The sequence below is a fragment of the Poecile atricapillus genome, chromosome 2, assembly GCF_030490865.1.
Source record: "Poecile atricapillus isolate bPoeAtr1 chromosome 2, bPoeAtr1.hap1, whole genome shotgun sequence".
NCBI classification, from domain to species: domain Eukaryota; kingdom Metazoa; phylum Chordata; class Aves; order Passeriformes; family Paridae; genus Poecile; species Poecile atricapillus.
This window is the reverse complement of record NC_081250.1, coordinates 78,860,661-78,875,421: the sequence shown is the minus strand read 5'-3', so window position 1 is coordinate 78,875,421 and position 14,761 is coordinate 78,860,661. Positions and strand designations below refer to the sequence as shown.

Genomic DNA, 14,761 nt, shown 5'->3' with positions numbered 1-14,761 from the left:
TAATTTTTTCTTTAGAATCTAATTCTTTTATGATGTTGGTAATGGATATATTTTACAACTTAAATTCACATTTTTCATGTCTCAATAAACAAATACATTCTCATATATGATTACTAGTAGTAACCAATTATAACCATGTTCAAGAAGTACTTTAGACAACTTTAACACAGCAGCAGTTTCTCACCTGTTCTGAAATTCCATAAGTTCACTGTTAATTTTTTCTATGTCTAATTCTGACCAAAGAATATCATAGTAACCATTGATTGTGTCAATGACACTGTTATATAGATTATAGAGTTTCTGCAACAGATTCAGTTGCTTATTTATTTCAAGAAGTTGAGGACACCAAGTAACTGGCAAACCAAAAAGATCTTCTCCATCTGTACAAGTAATATATTTCCGAAAGAGATTATCACATCGATTCTAAGAAAGAAAAAGAAAAAAAAATTAAATAACTAAAAAATAACAAATAAAAAGCTAATAAAAATAACTAAATATTAAAGATCCAAAATGATGATTAGAGCTGAATTAGACTAAAATCTAGGAAATAATAGAAAGATATAGAGAAATAGTAACAGCTTACACTGTTAACAGTTTTTTCAACAATTTTCTTGAGAAAGGTAACTTTTAGCTAGCTTAGAGGTACATCTTTAGAAACTGACAGGGAAGCCATTTACTTCATGTGGCTCAGTGACAGAACAATAAATGCTAAAATTGCACTTGAAAGAGGTGAAGCATGACACACAAAGCAAAAAAAGGTGGATATAGTAAATTCTACCTCTCCGAATACACTGTGCAAATCTTTTATTGACTGTTGAAGGAAGAATTATTACCATTAAAGCAGCAAAGAAAAACTATATAATAATAATTTAATTGTCAATTGTAATATAACTCAGGGAACATAGCAGGAAGTCAAATGAATAACATTATGGGAAAAAGAAAAGCATTAAAAGTTGTTATTGCAGGGATAGGTACTAATAATGATATAAAGATAGACTTCAACCAAAAAAATAAAGACAATAATGAACAGAAGAATAGCTTATAGCCAAATACTCTAAACATGTGGGAAGGTTCTCATCAGGATATTGTATCTAGTAATCATTACTCATTATCTATGCAGCCTTTCTGTTAACTCCTAAAAAATTTAGATTTAAACAGTATCCCTTGCAAATGCATAGAAAAATTCCAGCTCAGTTTTCACTAAGACAAAACAGACTTTGCCAAATCAGTAACCCTATCTATCAATGAAAGTTCATTCAGCAACTGAGATTCCTTCTCAGAGCCTTTAGGTGCTAGCTCACTTGTCGTAAGTATTAAGTTATGTCTTAGCATTAACAGTACCTGGAATATAGTAAGCCTGTCACTGGCTTCCTGAGGTGTTAAACCAACCACCATTGGCCCATTCTAAAAGGAAAAAAAAAACCAAACAAACAAACCAGAAAACAAAACAGTAATTTAGAGAGTGAGAATAACCACATCTTCTTTCTAATCAGTATTTTCTAAGGGCTGACCTCAAACACTTTTGCAGCCTAGATATCCCCTCCCCAGATCAAATAACAGCTGAACCAAGAGATGACAGTTAACCTACTAGAACAAACACTTTCTTTAAAAGGATTTTAAAAAAAAAACAAAGAAGGCAACTAATTGTATTTTTAATGCAGAAATTTTTCATTACACTGTAAAAGCTAGGAAATCATAGCTCACTTTTTGAGTAAAAGTCAGCATTACTTAAAAGATTATACAAAATTAATTCAGCTTCATTCATTTATGTTCTAATGAAAAAGAATGTGAGAGTGTAAGTCACTTGTACATGTATCCAGCATCAGAAAACTCTTCTTTCTAACATAATTTATCATTAATCCTATTCTTCACATTTGCTCATGGTAACTAGATATTTTCAAAAACCTTAAATATCTCAATTCTTAATTTTTAAGATGATTACCTGCATTACTTATGTCATTCACATACAAAACATTAACCGAACCTGTCCTGAACTGAAACTCAAACACCATCTTAGCAAGAATAAACCTATTCAGCAGCAGAGGCCCATCCCATTAATTAATTCCATGCCCCATTGGTCCTTAAAAATGTCTCTAAAGCAATAAAATAGAAACACATACCTGATCATAATCTGAATAGAACTGTGCACAGTCTTCAGTAAAAGTCTTCACAGCACTAATAAGCTCTCCTCTGAAGTTTGGCTGCAAAGCAACAAGCTCATTCTGCACTTCATTTGCACGGATTAGCAGTTTTTCCCAAGTGTAGTGCAACGTGTCCACCTTCTCTGTCTCTTCCTTGTCAACAAGTAGATCATACTTGTTCAACATAGCATAGGATTCCTGCCAGAAATTTGGATCAAGATACAGAAAATGGTAACTTCAGTTAACTTTGCAAACATGTATTTATGGTAACATTTTCAACTTTTAAGAATGGAGAATGGTTTGTTAGAAAAAGAAATTCCGTTCTTTTTGCATAGCCATTATCAAAATCTAACAAACCGATACCAAACTGGAAGAAACATCTGAATTTTTTTTTTTTTCACAGACCATTGATTTCCACTTCCACCACCAACATATGAACAGTCCACATACTGAAAACCCTTAGTGAATTTTCATTAAAATACAACTTAAATTCACTTTCTATAAATTAGCTCAGGGTAGGGTAGCAATGAACCTGTGGCATAACATTGTCATTTGAAAATTTTGTATGAAGTGGAATTTTTTCCATTCATGCTTTCCAGTTTGATTAAATTGTAGCCAAATTGCAAAAATGGAAACGCTTTGTCTACTACAACACTATGTGGAAAGTATGTCAACCTCCCTTTCAAAAACCTCAAGTGTTGCTTCTTGTGCCTGGGGACTCAAGGCTCCTGCTTGCAGAATTGGAAGCTTATAATGAAATTAAGGGCAATGAGGAATCATAAACTTGTTTTAGAAAAAAGAATTCTACTGAGAAATCAGTGGTGCATTTTGCCACATTATAGCATTCTTAAATAAATACTCTGGTCAGGAATGCAGAGAAACAGTTACCATCTGTTTTTAAGTCTGCCGTTTGTCAGATGTTCAGTAAATGCATTCTATTACATTAACTCCTTTAAGGAAGATAGTTGCTTTTATTTATTTTAACCTATATAGCTGATGAAAGCAATCAATCCTGTATAGTCTGCTTAACATTAGCTTTTTACTTCTCTTTAAGCTTAGCTAAAAAAAAACAAAAATAGGAATCTCATTTCTTTTCATACACAGACTTCTTCCACAAAGTATGAAAAGATTTCTTGCATTCAATACCTGTACTTTCATCTTCCTCTTACCTACATCATTCAATTTCTGCACTGTTCACTAAGCCACCTCTCACCTCAGCAAGTTTACATTTGCCCAGATCAGAATTTCACACAAAAAGGTTTACAGGAACACAACAGGCCTGTCAGTCAACATTCAACACATATTAAATCATACATTTTCAAAGTTCACTGTTAAGATTTAACCCAGAAAATAACTGCTCTCTTAAACAGTACCCATACATGTAATATTCCCACTCACTACCTCAATGGGGCCAATTTGAAAGTCAATAGAAATCTGTAGTTCTCTGATCTCTTTTAAAGCTGACATGGCTATTCTGATATCATCCAGGTCCGTGATGCTGTGATTTAACTTCTTGCCAGTTTCCTCTATAAAAGTCAAAATTGCTTCCATCTGTGTTCTGTACTTCTTATTGCAATGACACCCCAGCAAAGTCATCCAGGCTTTGGTTTCTGATCTCAGTGCTAGCTTCAGATCAGCTAAAAATATTGAACAGTTAATAGATATTAGATATTGTAGATATCTTTTAAGATGCACTTTTAATCTTTTTCATTACATGTGTTCTCTTCAGTCCCAGTTCTGGTTTTTTGGTCTAACCCTTCACATACAGAGGTGATAAAATCACATGGGCACCTTGAAGTGGTTTATAAAATTGCTTGCTATTCACAATTGCTTTCCTCCTATTCTTCTCAGAATTTATCATATTTTCTACTGGAAAGATAATCTAATAACATTAACCATTAATAGATGTTAGATATCATAGATATTTTTAGGATGTATCTACTGGAAAGTTGAGGCTGGACTCCATACTTGTCATCTGGTTCATTTACCATTATATCAACTTCTGTTGCATACATCACTAATGAATTGTTTCATATTCTCATCTAAGTCTAAAATCTTTTCAAAAATTAATCTTTAAAAAATTATGTGGGGAGGAAATTAGGAGTCTAATTATGAAAGCTGAAGAAACAAAGTTTGGTTATAGCATTGGTGGAATTGTTAGATAGAAGGGGGTTCAGCTATCTTTGCATGCAGCCAGGCAAGGAGAAAAGTAATATAAACTCATTATCTTACTCCCATGAAATATGTACTTGTGGGAATCAGTGACAGAAGGATGAGCAAACATTTACCATCCACCCCATAAGTAAGCAGAAGTATCCAGGTGAGGTAATAAACTCCAGCTGAGCCTCACAGAAATTCTTGTGTTACTGTTTTGCTTGCATGCATTTACAGCCAAAACAGCTAATAGCCCTCCTCTCTCCCTTTCTCCTTTCCATTTTAATCTAGCTCACCCGTCCAAAACTGTCACACCTCTCCTTCCTACCGGAGTTAGAAAGTACATATCTCTGGAGAGAAGCTGAACTCTACCAGTGTACAGTGCAATAGCTCCCACGCAGATGTATTCAGGCTCAGAATTTATTTTCAGGTCCAGGTCTTGGAAATGCAGAATTTCAGATTCAAATTCAGAGAGTGATGGGCTTCCCACCATTAATTTATCAATGGCTTCCTCCTTGTCCCTCTGCCATATATGGTGGTAACAACTAAAACTCTCCAAAACTGTAAGAACTTTCTGAAAGACATTCACAAGTTCAAAGAAAGATTCTCAGCATCATGTATATAGCATACATACAATTTCTTGGCAGCTGCTCATTACAGTACATTACAAATGCCATAGTGAAGCAGGTTGAATCACCTCACAGAAAAAAAGGCTGCTGGTAAATTTATGCTAAAATAAGTTCCATTACTGATCACACATCGTGTCAGAAACTCTATGTTAATCACATTCAATTTGTCAGATTAGCTTAAACATTTTCCAATTAAGTGAATCTTCAGTCAACAAAATCATTGGAATCAGTGGGAAGTAAAGTTTAAAGGTAGGATACAGTACACTTGTCCTTCCCTGCCATTTCTTGGGCTAGAAACTGAAACCTGAGCTCCAGGGCCCAACATAACAAGAAAAATTCATTCTGAAATAATGAAGCTATGAGACAATCTTTTTTTAACATGAATTTCTACACTCAGTTCAGGTCTCTGATTTGAATATCATGTAATGAGTGTGCAAGAGAATTTTTTTTGGGTTCTCAGGAGTTCAGAAAAATGAGAAAGTTAAAATTAAATCATCACTGCCTCTAATTAAACAAGTAAATGAGAGATGAGTGCTACAAGAGATAATCCACATCATGACTTATGATAAATATAGTACATGCAGGCATTTAAAGCTGGCTAAATGATAAAAATTTACAGTATTACAAAATACCATGATAATTGTCCACCATTATCAACTACTCAGAACCAGCCTGGTAGTTGTGCTTTAGTACCACTGAAGTTACAAGACCTCGAGTCAAAGAGTTTCACATGGCAAGACTCTTAAAAGACTGGACCAGGCCCAGAAGAAACTGATGCAGAGCTCCCTAAAGAAAAACAGTTTACTAAAGAGTGCATAGAATAAGAACAAGGCAAAGAAGTTATGCATATCCTTTAAGATAAATCCTAACTTACACTAGCAAATCCTATGCAGCACTTAACAAATGCCAATCTGACATCCAGTTTTCTTTTAAAAACCTTCATAATCTCTTCATAATGTGGCAGAAATCATGCTGGCTTCATTAGCTACACACAACACAACTACACTTAGAGTTTTTTATTATGCTTTAATTTATGCAATACTCAAAATCCCAAATCTTGGAACAGAGTACACTTAATCCATGTTACACTTTTAAAGAATATTTGCAAATTTTCAGACACATGTTTTCCATCCACTATCCTAAACTTTTTCATTATTACATTTAATCACAGCCTTAAATGCCTACCCTTATTACCCAAGGATATTAAAAGTAATATATTAAAATCCCTTGGATAGTGATATTAAATTAACATCTCAATTGTCTTACCCTTTTTGTAGAATTGATGGCACTGCTGAGTAAAGATACTAATTTAATAATTTCTTTGTTCTCTGAAACATTCTTGAAGTAGTTGTAGCTTTGCACTGGGTCAGATGAACTGAGTGATGCTGTATCTGATACATTATCTATAAAAGAAGATTCAAATATAAAAGCAGGCTTAGACATACTGGTTAGGAGAAGTAAATTCCTATAGACAAAACCATATTTTTTCAATAAGCATGAATTTTAAAGTTAGGTGTTCTTAAAGGCAACTAGAAGTTAAGGAGGCAAAAATAAATTCATAAACATCCCATTTTAGTAAAATTGCTCCATCTAGGCACCCTGTCAAATTTGGAACAAGTTCCACTCCAATCTTTCAAAGGGAATCTTTCCTCTTCCCTGCTGCCTCCACAAGGTTTATTTTGTATGCTTCACCTAAGTGATTTATTTATATACCAGCATTTGCTTACCTATATATCAGCACTAACCATTTTTATTTTCTGAAATACCTCACAATTGACTATTTGAAATACAAATTAACATTAACTGTGACATGACCATAACCAATCCCCAAAAAAGGAATAAAGATTTTAAAAAGTCCATCAGTTAGCAAATATCCACAAGTTTGACTTCATCATAATTTTTTATTTCATCTCTTGCAAGCAAAATTCTTAGTTTTAAAAGACGAATTTAACCAGTTAAACTAATTCTTAACCAGTTCAAATATTACTGCCCTACTTTTTCAGTGCAAAAGAGAGAGCTAACCTAAAAAGACTTAAATGTATTTTTTTATTATCTTGGGTGCAATGTAGAACAATTAACTTGGCTTGATTTTAAACCATTTCAGAGACGAAAAACACAAAGATGCCATTCTAAATTTCCTTGAACTAATGACTTCAATAACTTAATGTCTGGTCAGAAAACAGAATAATGAAAATCCTTTTAGAAGTTCTACTCTATTCAATCTTTTACACAATCCTCTATACATCAATATCGCAATTTACATAGACGTTTTTATTCAATACCAAGTATTGTGAAAGGTAAGGACAAGTTCTAAGATGCCATTTGAACGTGCCAAATTACAAACCACACCGGCAAATCATGAAAAATTATTCTGTAGCAAAAGTGACTATAATTGTAAACAATATATATGCTATAACCCAAAGCAGTAAAACTCTTTAAGAAGCACAAAAAAATCCCCTAACCCAAATCCACAGAAGGACAAGTGGCAAACTGATTTCTAATGAGAAAGAGATTTCTTTCTGAGGTAATTTAAAATCTATGAGGTTGTTTAAAATCTATTAAGTAAACTGTTTTTGATGCATTCTGTAATTAATATCTTCCAATATATTCTGTATAAATCACATTTTCCTAATACTGAAAATTAGTGATGTCAGTTTATCATTACCATGGATGTTTTTCTTTCCGGTCTCTTTCATCCCATCATCAGAATCGCTGTCTCTGCTCCCACACCGCAAGAGAACAACTTTTGTCTCTAACACTTTCTTCTGAAGAGAGAATAACATTTATTTTTTTATTTGCAGCTGTTTTGCAGCATTCGTTCTAAGTAAGGCTGTTAAAGACACCAACCTTGGATATTCTCTCCTTACTCCACTGTTGAACTCCTTTCATTACTTTCACAATACTATCTACAGCTTTATTAAGTGTCTGCTGTACCTCATCCAAAGAGGGTGTCATGATGATATTAGGGATAGATAGGTTAATATTGGTCCTAATTATAGGATGAGCACCTTTTTTCTGCTTAGACATACTGTGATTTTCTAAATAAAAGACAAAAACAGAAGAAAAAAACAAAATGAAAGGCTGTTCATATTTTTTCAAGACATTAAACTAGGCATTGTTTTAATAGAAATCAACAAATATATCTCCTAATGTAGAGTACTGAGTGTAATTTCTGAAGGGAAAAAGTATTCCTGAGTAATTTATAAAGACGTACTGCTAAACTTTACAGCAGCACAACTAAAAAGTGAGTGCAAACCTATTTTTCTCCATGAAGCTCCTTTTCAACCGGTTCTGTGCAGCTAAACTCTGTTTAGCAGACAATTTTGATATCTGGCTGTCAGCCAGCATATTAAACTGGACACAGAAGCTCCTTAGAGTCTCATAGTATTGTATGCCTTATAAACTATAGAGACCAAAGACAACTGCCCTTATTTTTGTTTCTGAATGCATGTGGCAATAAAACACTTCAAAACAGTGTTCCATCACCATGTATGGAAATACCTGAAGGCAATTAGTAAGAGAAAAAAGATGCCTCTATTTTTTTTCATGGAGTTATTTGTAAAGGCAAGGTCAAACAGATCTTGTCAAGTTATCAAGGTCTTAACTTGTCAAGTTAATAATTGATAACTTTTAACTTAAGTGATAACTTATCAAGTTATCAAGGTCTTATCAGAAACTTATCTATCAAGTCTAGCTCCAAATGTAATATTGGCTCCAGAACAGTACAGTGACTCCTAAGAAAAACAGCATTGTAATGACACTTTCCTACTGTCACAAGAATAAAATACGTTTGGAAACACACAATGTAACTTAACAAGACAGCTTAATCAAAATCCCTTTGTTTTCCCTTCTTTTACACTTGTGACTCTTATTTATATAGTTATGGGATATTACATTTACATTTTTCTTTAGGTAGCTTAAAAGAGCAATGTACTACAATGCAACCACCTAAGAAATTGATGGTAGATGATGCATGAATGCGCTTCCGGATGGTCTCCAGAGTGTTTCGTATGACTTTCAAAAGGGCATCAATGTTACGATTATTGAAGTAAGAAAGCAGTTCATTGGCATCTTCCTCTAATTTTTCTAAATCAATTCTCTTCCTCTTTGCTGTAGGAGACAAGCCAGCCCACATCTCACTGGAATTTTGTGAGGAAGTCAAGCTTTTTGATCTTCTTTCCTCTCCTGTAGCTAAAACAACATAAATCCATTAGTTAAGTTTACTTAAGGGACTTGAAAGTACCATAAAGCAACACCTCCACAGGTTGCTGAAATAATTTTAAGGAAGTACAGAATTACTCATCTGTAATCTGCACCTCAATGTAAAAGGTCTTTTATTCCTATCTGCCTTCTTCTTCAGTACAAACTGGCATGATTAGCGTCAAACTTCAGATATTATTTATTTCAACATCCAAGTTAGATAAATAATATCAACTTATTTTGTAGATGATAAATGATTGTTTGATTATTCATTATCCAGGCAAATTCGAGGAAAAGTCTTTAGACATTAGATACCATTCAGTATTTCAGTCACCTAAGATATAATGTACCCCAAAGCAAATTATCATCATGAAAAAGAAACAAACACCAAGCAATGCAATGCAACGCAACACAACGCAATACAATACAATCTTCTTACCTCTGCTATTGTCCCTTTTTTCACCACTGGGTTCAATTGACTTCTCATCTTCTTTATTGACCTGTTCCTCAGTGTCAAGTAACATGTTAATCAGATCATTAGCAGAGGCTTCCACCAGTGAGCTTTTTAAGTGTAAAGTCTGAGAACCTTTTATACAGAGTTCCTGTTATCAAACCAAAACAATATGCTCTTATTGTCACAGTTCTCATGTCAATTTCACAGTCATAGCAGCCTTTATTAACACAAATGTCAAGGCCTAAGATTTTGGAAAACCAGATCTATATACAACATTAATTTTAATTTTTTTCCAAAATATTAGGTATCATCAAGTCATCATAAATGTCTTTCAACATTGTTTTGGCTTCTTTCTTAAATCATATGATTCATTAGTTAATATAATGAATCAATATTTATAAAGCCTAGTTTCATTAAAAGGCTCCTAAAGGCAAGGGTTTCTTAATTTTCTTAACTTTTCAATGTAGACATGGGAAATTCAACAGTTCTTTTAATCATTGCCAATTTACATTAATTGGCTGAGTCATAATGAGTATTAGCCAATCATATTTCCCATTTAAAGCTAAATAGAAGATAAAATTTATACAAGCTGCATTTATTATTAAAATAAACATGAAAATTATCAACTGGAGAGAGAAGAAATCAAAGAATGAGATTAAATAAAATTCAGAATCTTATTACAGTATTATGCATCTTTTATTTTCCAATACTTACATCATGATCAATCAAGTATTCTTCAGCTAACTATAATCTTTATCTATAATGGCCTTTTAATTTTTACTTTGTTCTTTTATATTTCATTCTGCTTAAACAAATATGTCTACTTTTGTTTAATTAAAAATCAATAATTTGAAATATTCAGCCATTTCCAAATTTTAAGAGAATCTTTGGCGTTCCTAATAGTTCTGTTAAGAGAGAAGGCAGATGTGATTTGTAGTATCACAGCAACACTAAACAAAGTACTCTGGAATTTTTTCACTGGGTAATTATTTTTGTTGTAGTAATTTCTTTAGAAACTTTAAGACACCTGTTAGGTGACAGAAGTCTAGTCCCTTCTAATGAAAAATTACAATTAGCTTACAAACTGTTACTATTTTCATTGTACCCATAACTGGGGTTTTTACACCACTTACTCTGCTAACTCAACTCAATTGGCCATTGTAACTGCTATGTGTGTAATTTCTATGCAGCTGTTCAAGTTTTCAGGTTACCATGCCGTGAATAGAAGTTTTTTGCTCACTTTCACATATTTTTACCTTAGTGAATATACATTTTAGTACCTGTCCAATGAGGAAGGTAGCAGCAGGATCAACAAAAACAAGTATGGATTGTCAGGCTTGCAAACTACTATTCATTTCATATAATATTATTTTAAATTTTACTCTGTATTTAACAACAGGGTGAGTTGTTACAATGGCCAAAAGAGAAAAGGCCAAAGAGTTAAATACACTAAGATAATTAAAACTTTCATTTGTAATATTTATTGCTACAAGAGAAAAGAAATGGGGATTATCTACTTGATTTTCTACAGTCTCTATCAAACAAAAGTTTATTTCAGGAGAAAACGTATTAGACATTATAACCTAAAATGCAATACCTTACTATAGCCTCACAAAATTATTCTGACATTCAATTTAATTATGACCTTAATCAGCTTTCTAACCAACAATTTACATGTTTGTGGTTAATTACTCTCAACATAAAGTATTTTGATGGGGTGAAGGGTGTCTTCCCAGAACACCTTCACCCAGGTAATTCTGCATATATTTTCCACATCCCATTACCAACTCAGGAGAGTTTGAGATACTTATTACTTATTACACAATCCTTTCCATGGTATTTACCCTCCTCAGGCACCTGCTGGAGAATTCCCTTATTTGAACAGGAATAATGACCAAAAAAAGATACTATCATAGAAGCAAAATTTTTGAGCTATATGAAAGCACAAAAGAATTATCATACACTATCTGGTTTGACATTAAAAATTAATAGAAAAGAACATCTCAACTCAGATCTCTTTGCATTTGATACTTTTTTTCCTATGTGAGGTCCCAGCCAAGCAAGTGGGGATTTCCACGCATATCCCATGCATGCTTCATTAATTCTGCATTCAGAACTTTTTATCTCATAAACAAGAAAAATACCTAAGCTCAAAGTCATAAATCTCTTTTTCATGAAACTTTTATCTACTAACATTAGTCTTTTGAAGAAATTCCTCACAGCTCTGTGGTTCACCTTCTGGCAACATACAGAGTGGCACTCTATTCATGTCTTGAAGGACAGCATCAATACGAAATTCAACCAAATCATTCACTCGATCAAGCAATAACTCCAGCCCAGCTTTCAAAGAAAACAGAAGATTCAAGGCAAGCATGAAAGTTTGAATCCATAGCCTTTGCAGAGTCCTGTTTAAATTTTTACCTCAATAAACTATCATATTCAATTGTATATGAATTCTGCTCCTTAACCAATTTACTTAAAACATCTAAATGTTATGGCAAGCTTCACCACAGAAACATACTTAACTTTTTTGCACAACAGATACTCACCTAGAATATGCTATCTACATGCTAAAAGATAACTATAATATTATATAAATATAAGCTATTGTACAAATATATATCACATAGATTTTTATATAAAATATTATATATAATACATTATATATAATCTATATATAAATAAAAAGAAATAAATGTAAATTAATTAATAATTAAATATCTATGAACTATATTAAAATATATAATATATTTAATATATATTTTATATGTATATTATAACTGTAATAAGATTAACTTAAAGGATACATATTTCAAACATGAAGACATTAACATTTAAATGATGGCCAGCAATATTCCATCTTCTCCTATAGCTTGAACTAGCTACAACTTGGAGAACCTATTAGCAGCAGAAACTTTCAGCAAACTAAATCTCCATACTTCAAACAAATGTTAGAGACCAAACAATAGTTAACAGAAAATAATCACTAGAATTTTAAAAATTTAATAGCAACCTACTCTCAATGCTGAAGGTGAAATGGCAGGAAGGTGCGTGATCCAGACTCAGATTACTGTATTATTCAAAATTAAATTGAGCATAATGTCAGGCTAGCATCCAAAATGCACTTTAATCTGGCCTTTCAACTGAAGAAAATTTCCACTATAGCTACTTATGCAATTTCAAGAAACAAAATCTGTTTGCTGTATTAATTCAGCTGAAGAAAAAGGAATTTGGTATCTTCAGAAAAAAAACACATCTCAGTGCAACCTTGTGATAATCTTCTGAAAACAGTACAAGCTCATCTGTTTTCTAAAGCTGTTGTCCAAGGTGCGTGTGCATTCGTTTTACAGAGATTTATGTTAAAAAAAAATTAATATGAAATGTTGTTGAGTTTTATTCCCTGAAAAGTTGTTTTATACATTATAGAAACAAAAAAAGCAGGACTAGGGAAAGTCTGAAACCTAGGAGCTCTTTTAAAACATAGATATCATTCTTTAAATTCAAAATACACAGGGCCTTTTGCACTGTACTTTATGCTTGGTGTAATCCCAACTGCCTAACATACACATTAGCAAAAATTTGATGAACATACAAGACAAAAAGAAGGTGGTGTTATAAAACAAATGTTTCATGAAATACAAGACTGGTGAAAATTCTGATGTCTTTTATATACAAAATCAATTAAGTGCAAATTCTGTAAAGAACTGTAATCTCATAATATAACTTGCATTTTTATAGAACAAATAACCAGAAGTTAATGGAAGGAGGCAAATAACCAACCTAGCTTAGAAAAGACTGTATTGATATATTTCTCAATATTTGAGGATGTCCAGTTCAGTAAAGTTAGACCTGGCTGGATAGCATCCTCTACATTCACTAATCGAGGAGCCATTAGTTGTTCAAAAGGGTGTTGTATTTTCAGTTTAATTCTTTTGTATTCTGCCAGCATCACCTGAAATAAATAGAGAATGAAAACATTAGTTAATATACACTGATTTGAACCTCTTCATGTACACATATTTATGTATTTAAACTAAGAAAAGTCATCTGTATGTACAATACTGAAATTCTGAAGATGTTATATTTAAATGCTTGAGAATGTTTTGCATTATTTTTGGCAGAAGTTCACTATTTGTTGTTTTTATATCTCTATATATATTTGTTGCTCTGTGTGAAGTACTACTTCACACAGATCTCAATCTTTGATTGGACTGGTGTCGTGATGGAGTTAATTTCTTTCTCAATGGCTCCCATGATGCCATGTTTTAAATTTGTGAGCAAAACTGTATTACTAACACACTGGTATTTTGGGTATTGCTAAACAGTGGTCATACAGCATTGAGTCCTTTTCTGCTTCTCACAGTACTCTGCTGGTGACTGGTGACACACAAGATGTTGGGAAGTAACGTAGCCAGGACCGCAACTGATTAATGGGATGTCATACCTATGACATCATGCTTAAAAATGAAAGCTGGGAGAAGAAGGAGGGAGGGGGAGACTCAGAGCTATGGTGTTTTACTTTCCAAGTAGCTGTGATACTGCCTAGTTTTACCAGAATAATTCCTTATTTTTTCCTTGTGCATGCAGTTTTTGCCTTTCCTATTAAATTGTCTTTATCTCACCTCACATGTTTTATACATTAACCTTCAGATTCTCTCCCCATTCCAAGGAGGGGAGTGAGGGAGCAACTGTGTGGTGCTTGGTTGCTTACTGGGCTTAAACCACATAATAGAAAAATCTTGTAAATTTCAGTCTGTAAATCAGTGTTACAGAAGACAAAAAGCCCAAGGAGAAAAATACATCTAAATGAACTTTCCAGCAATTCTAATAAGATTAGCCTTACCAGAACTTTATTATACTATTTTCTTTCTAATGCCTCTTTAACCTGCTGATCTAGTTTCACATGTTTGGCAATAACATTATGATTTAATGTCATAAAGACATTATGACTTATGTTTGTTTGTTGGTTTTTTTTTTCCTAAGTGACTTAAAAGACATGAGAAAGAGAAGTTTCAGCTTCTCTTTTTAAATTGTTCTACAGACATCTGTGTAAAACACCAGTGCCAGAAAAAAAAAGCTGCTACTTGCTGCATGTTTTACACTTTTTAAAAGCAGACCACCTGTTCCTGCCTCCCAGGTATCTTCTCAAAACAGATACTGCCCAATGTTGACTTCATTATTGG

General features: G+C 33.0%; 1 protein-coding gene across 1 annotated transcript in view; it reads right to left on the bottom strand.

Annotated features, from left to right (window-relative positions):
• The window catches only part of DNAH5 (dynein axonemal heavy chain 5), a 119,374-nt gene that overhangs the window by 76,074 nt on the left and 28,539 nt on the right, over nt 1–14,761 (bottom strand). Inside the window, 12 exon segments of the mRNA XM_058831887.1 lie at nt 185–423; nt 1,342–1,404; nt 2,121–2,339; nt 3,543–3,778; nt 4,668–4,869; nt 6,191–6,315; nt 7,590–7,689; nt 7,772–7,962; nt 8,873–9,115; nt 9,564–9,726; nt 11,773–11,918; nt 13,359–13,530. Coding sequence (XP_058687870.1) covers nt 185–423; nt 1,342–1,404; nt 2,121–2,339; nt 3,543–3,778; nt 4,668–4,869; nt 6,191–6,315; nt 7,590–7,689; nt 7,772–7,962; nt 8,873–9,115; nt 9,564–9,726; nt 11,773–11,918; nt 13,359–13,530 — 2,099 coding nt within the window.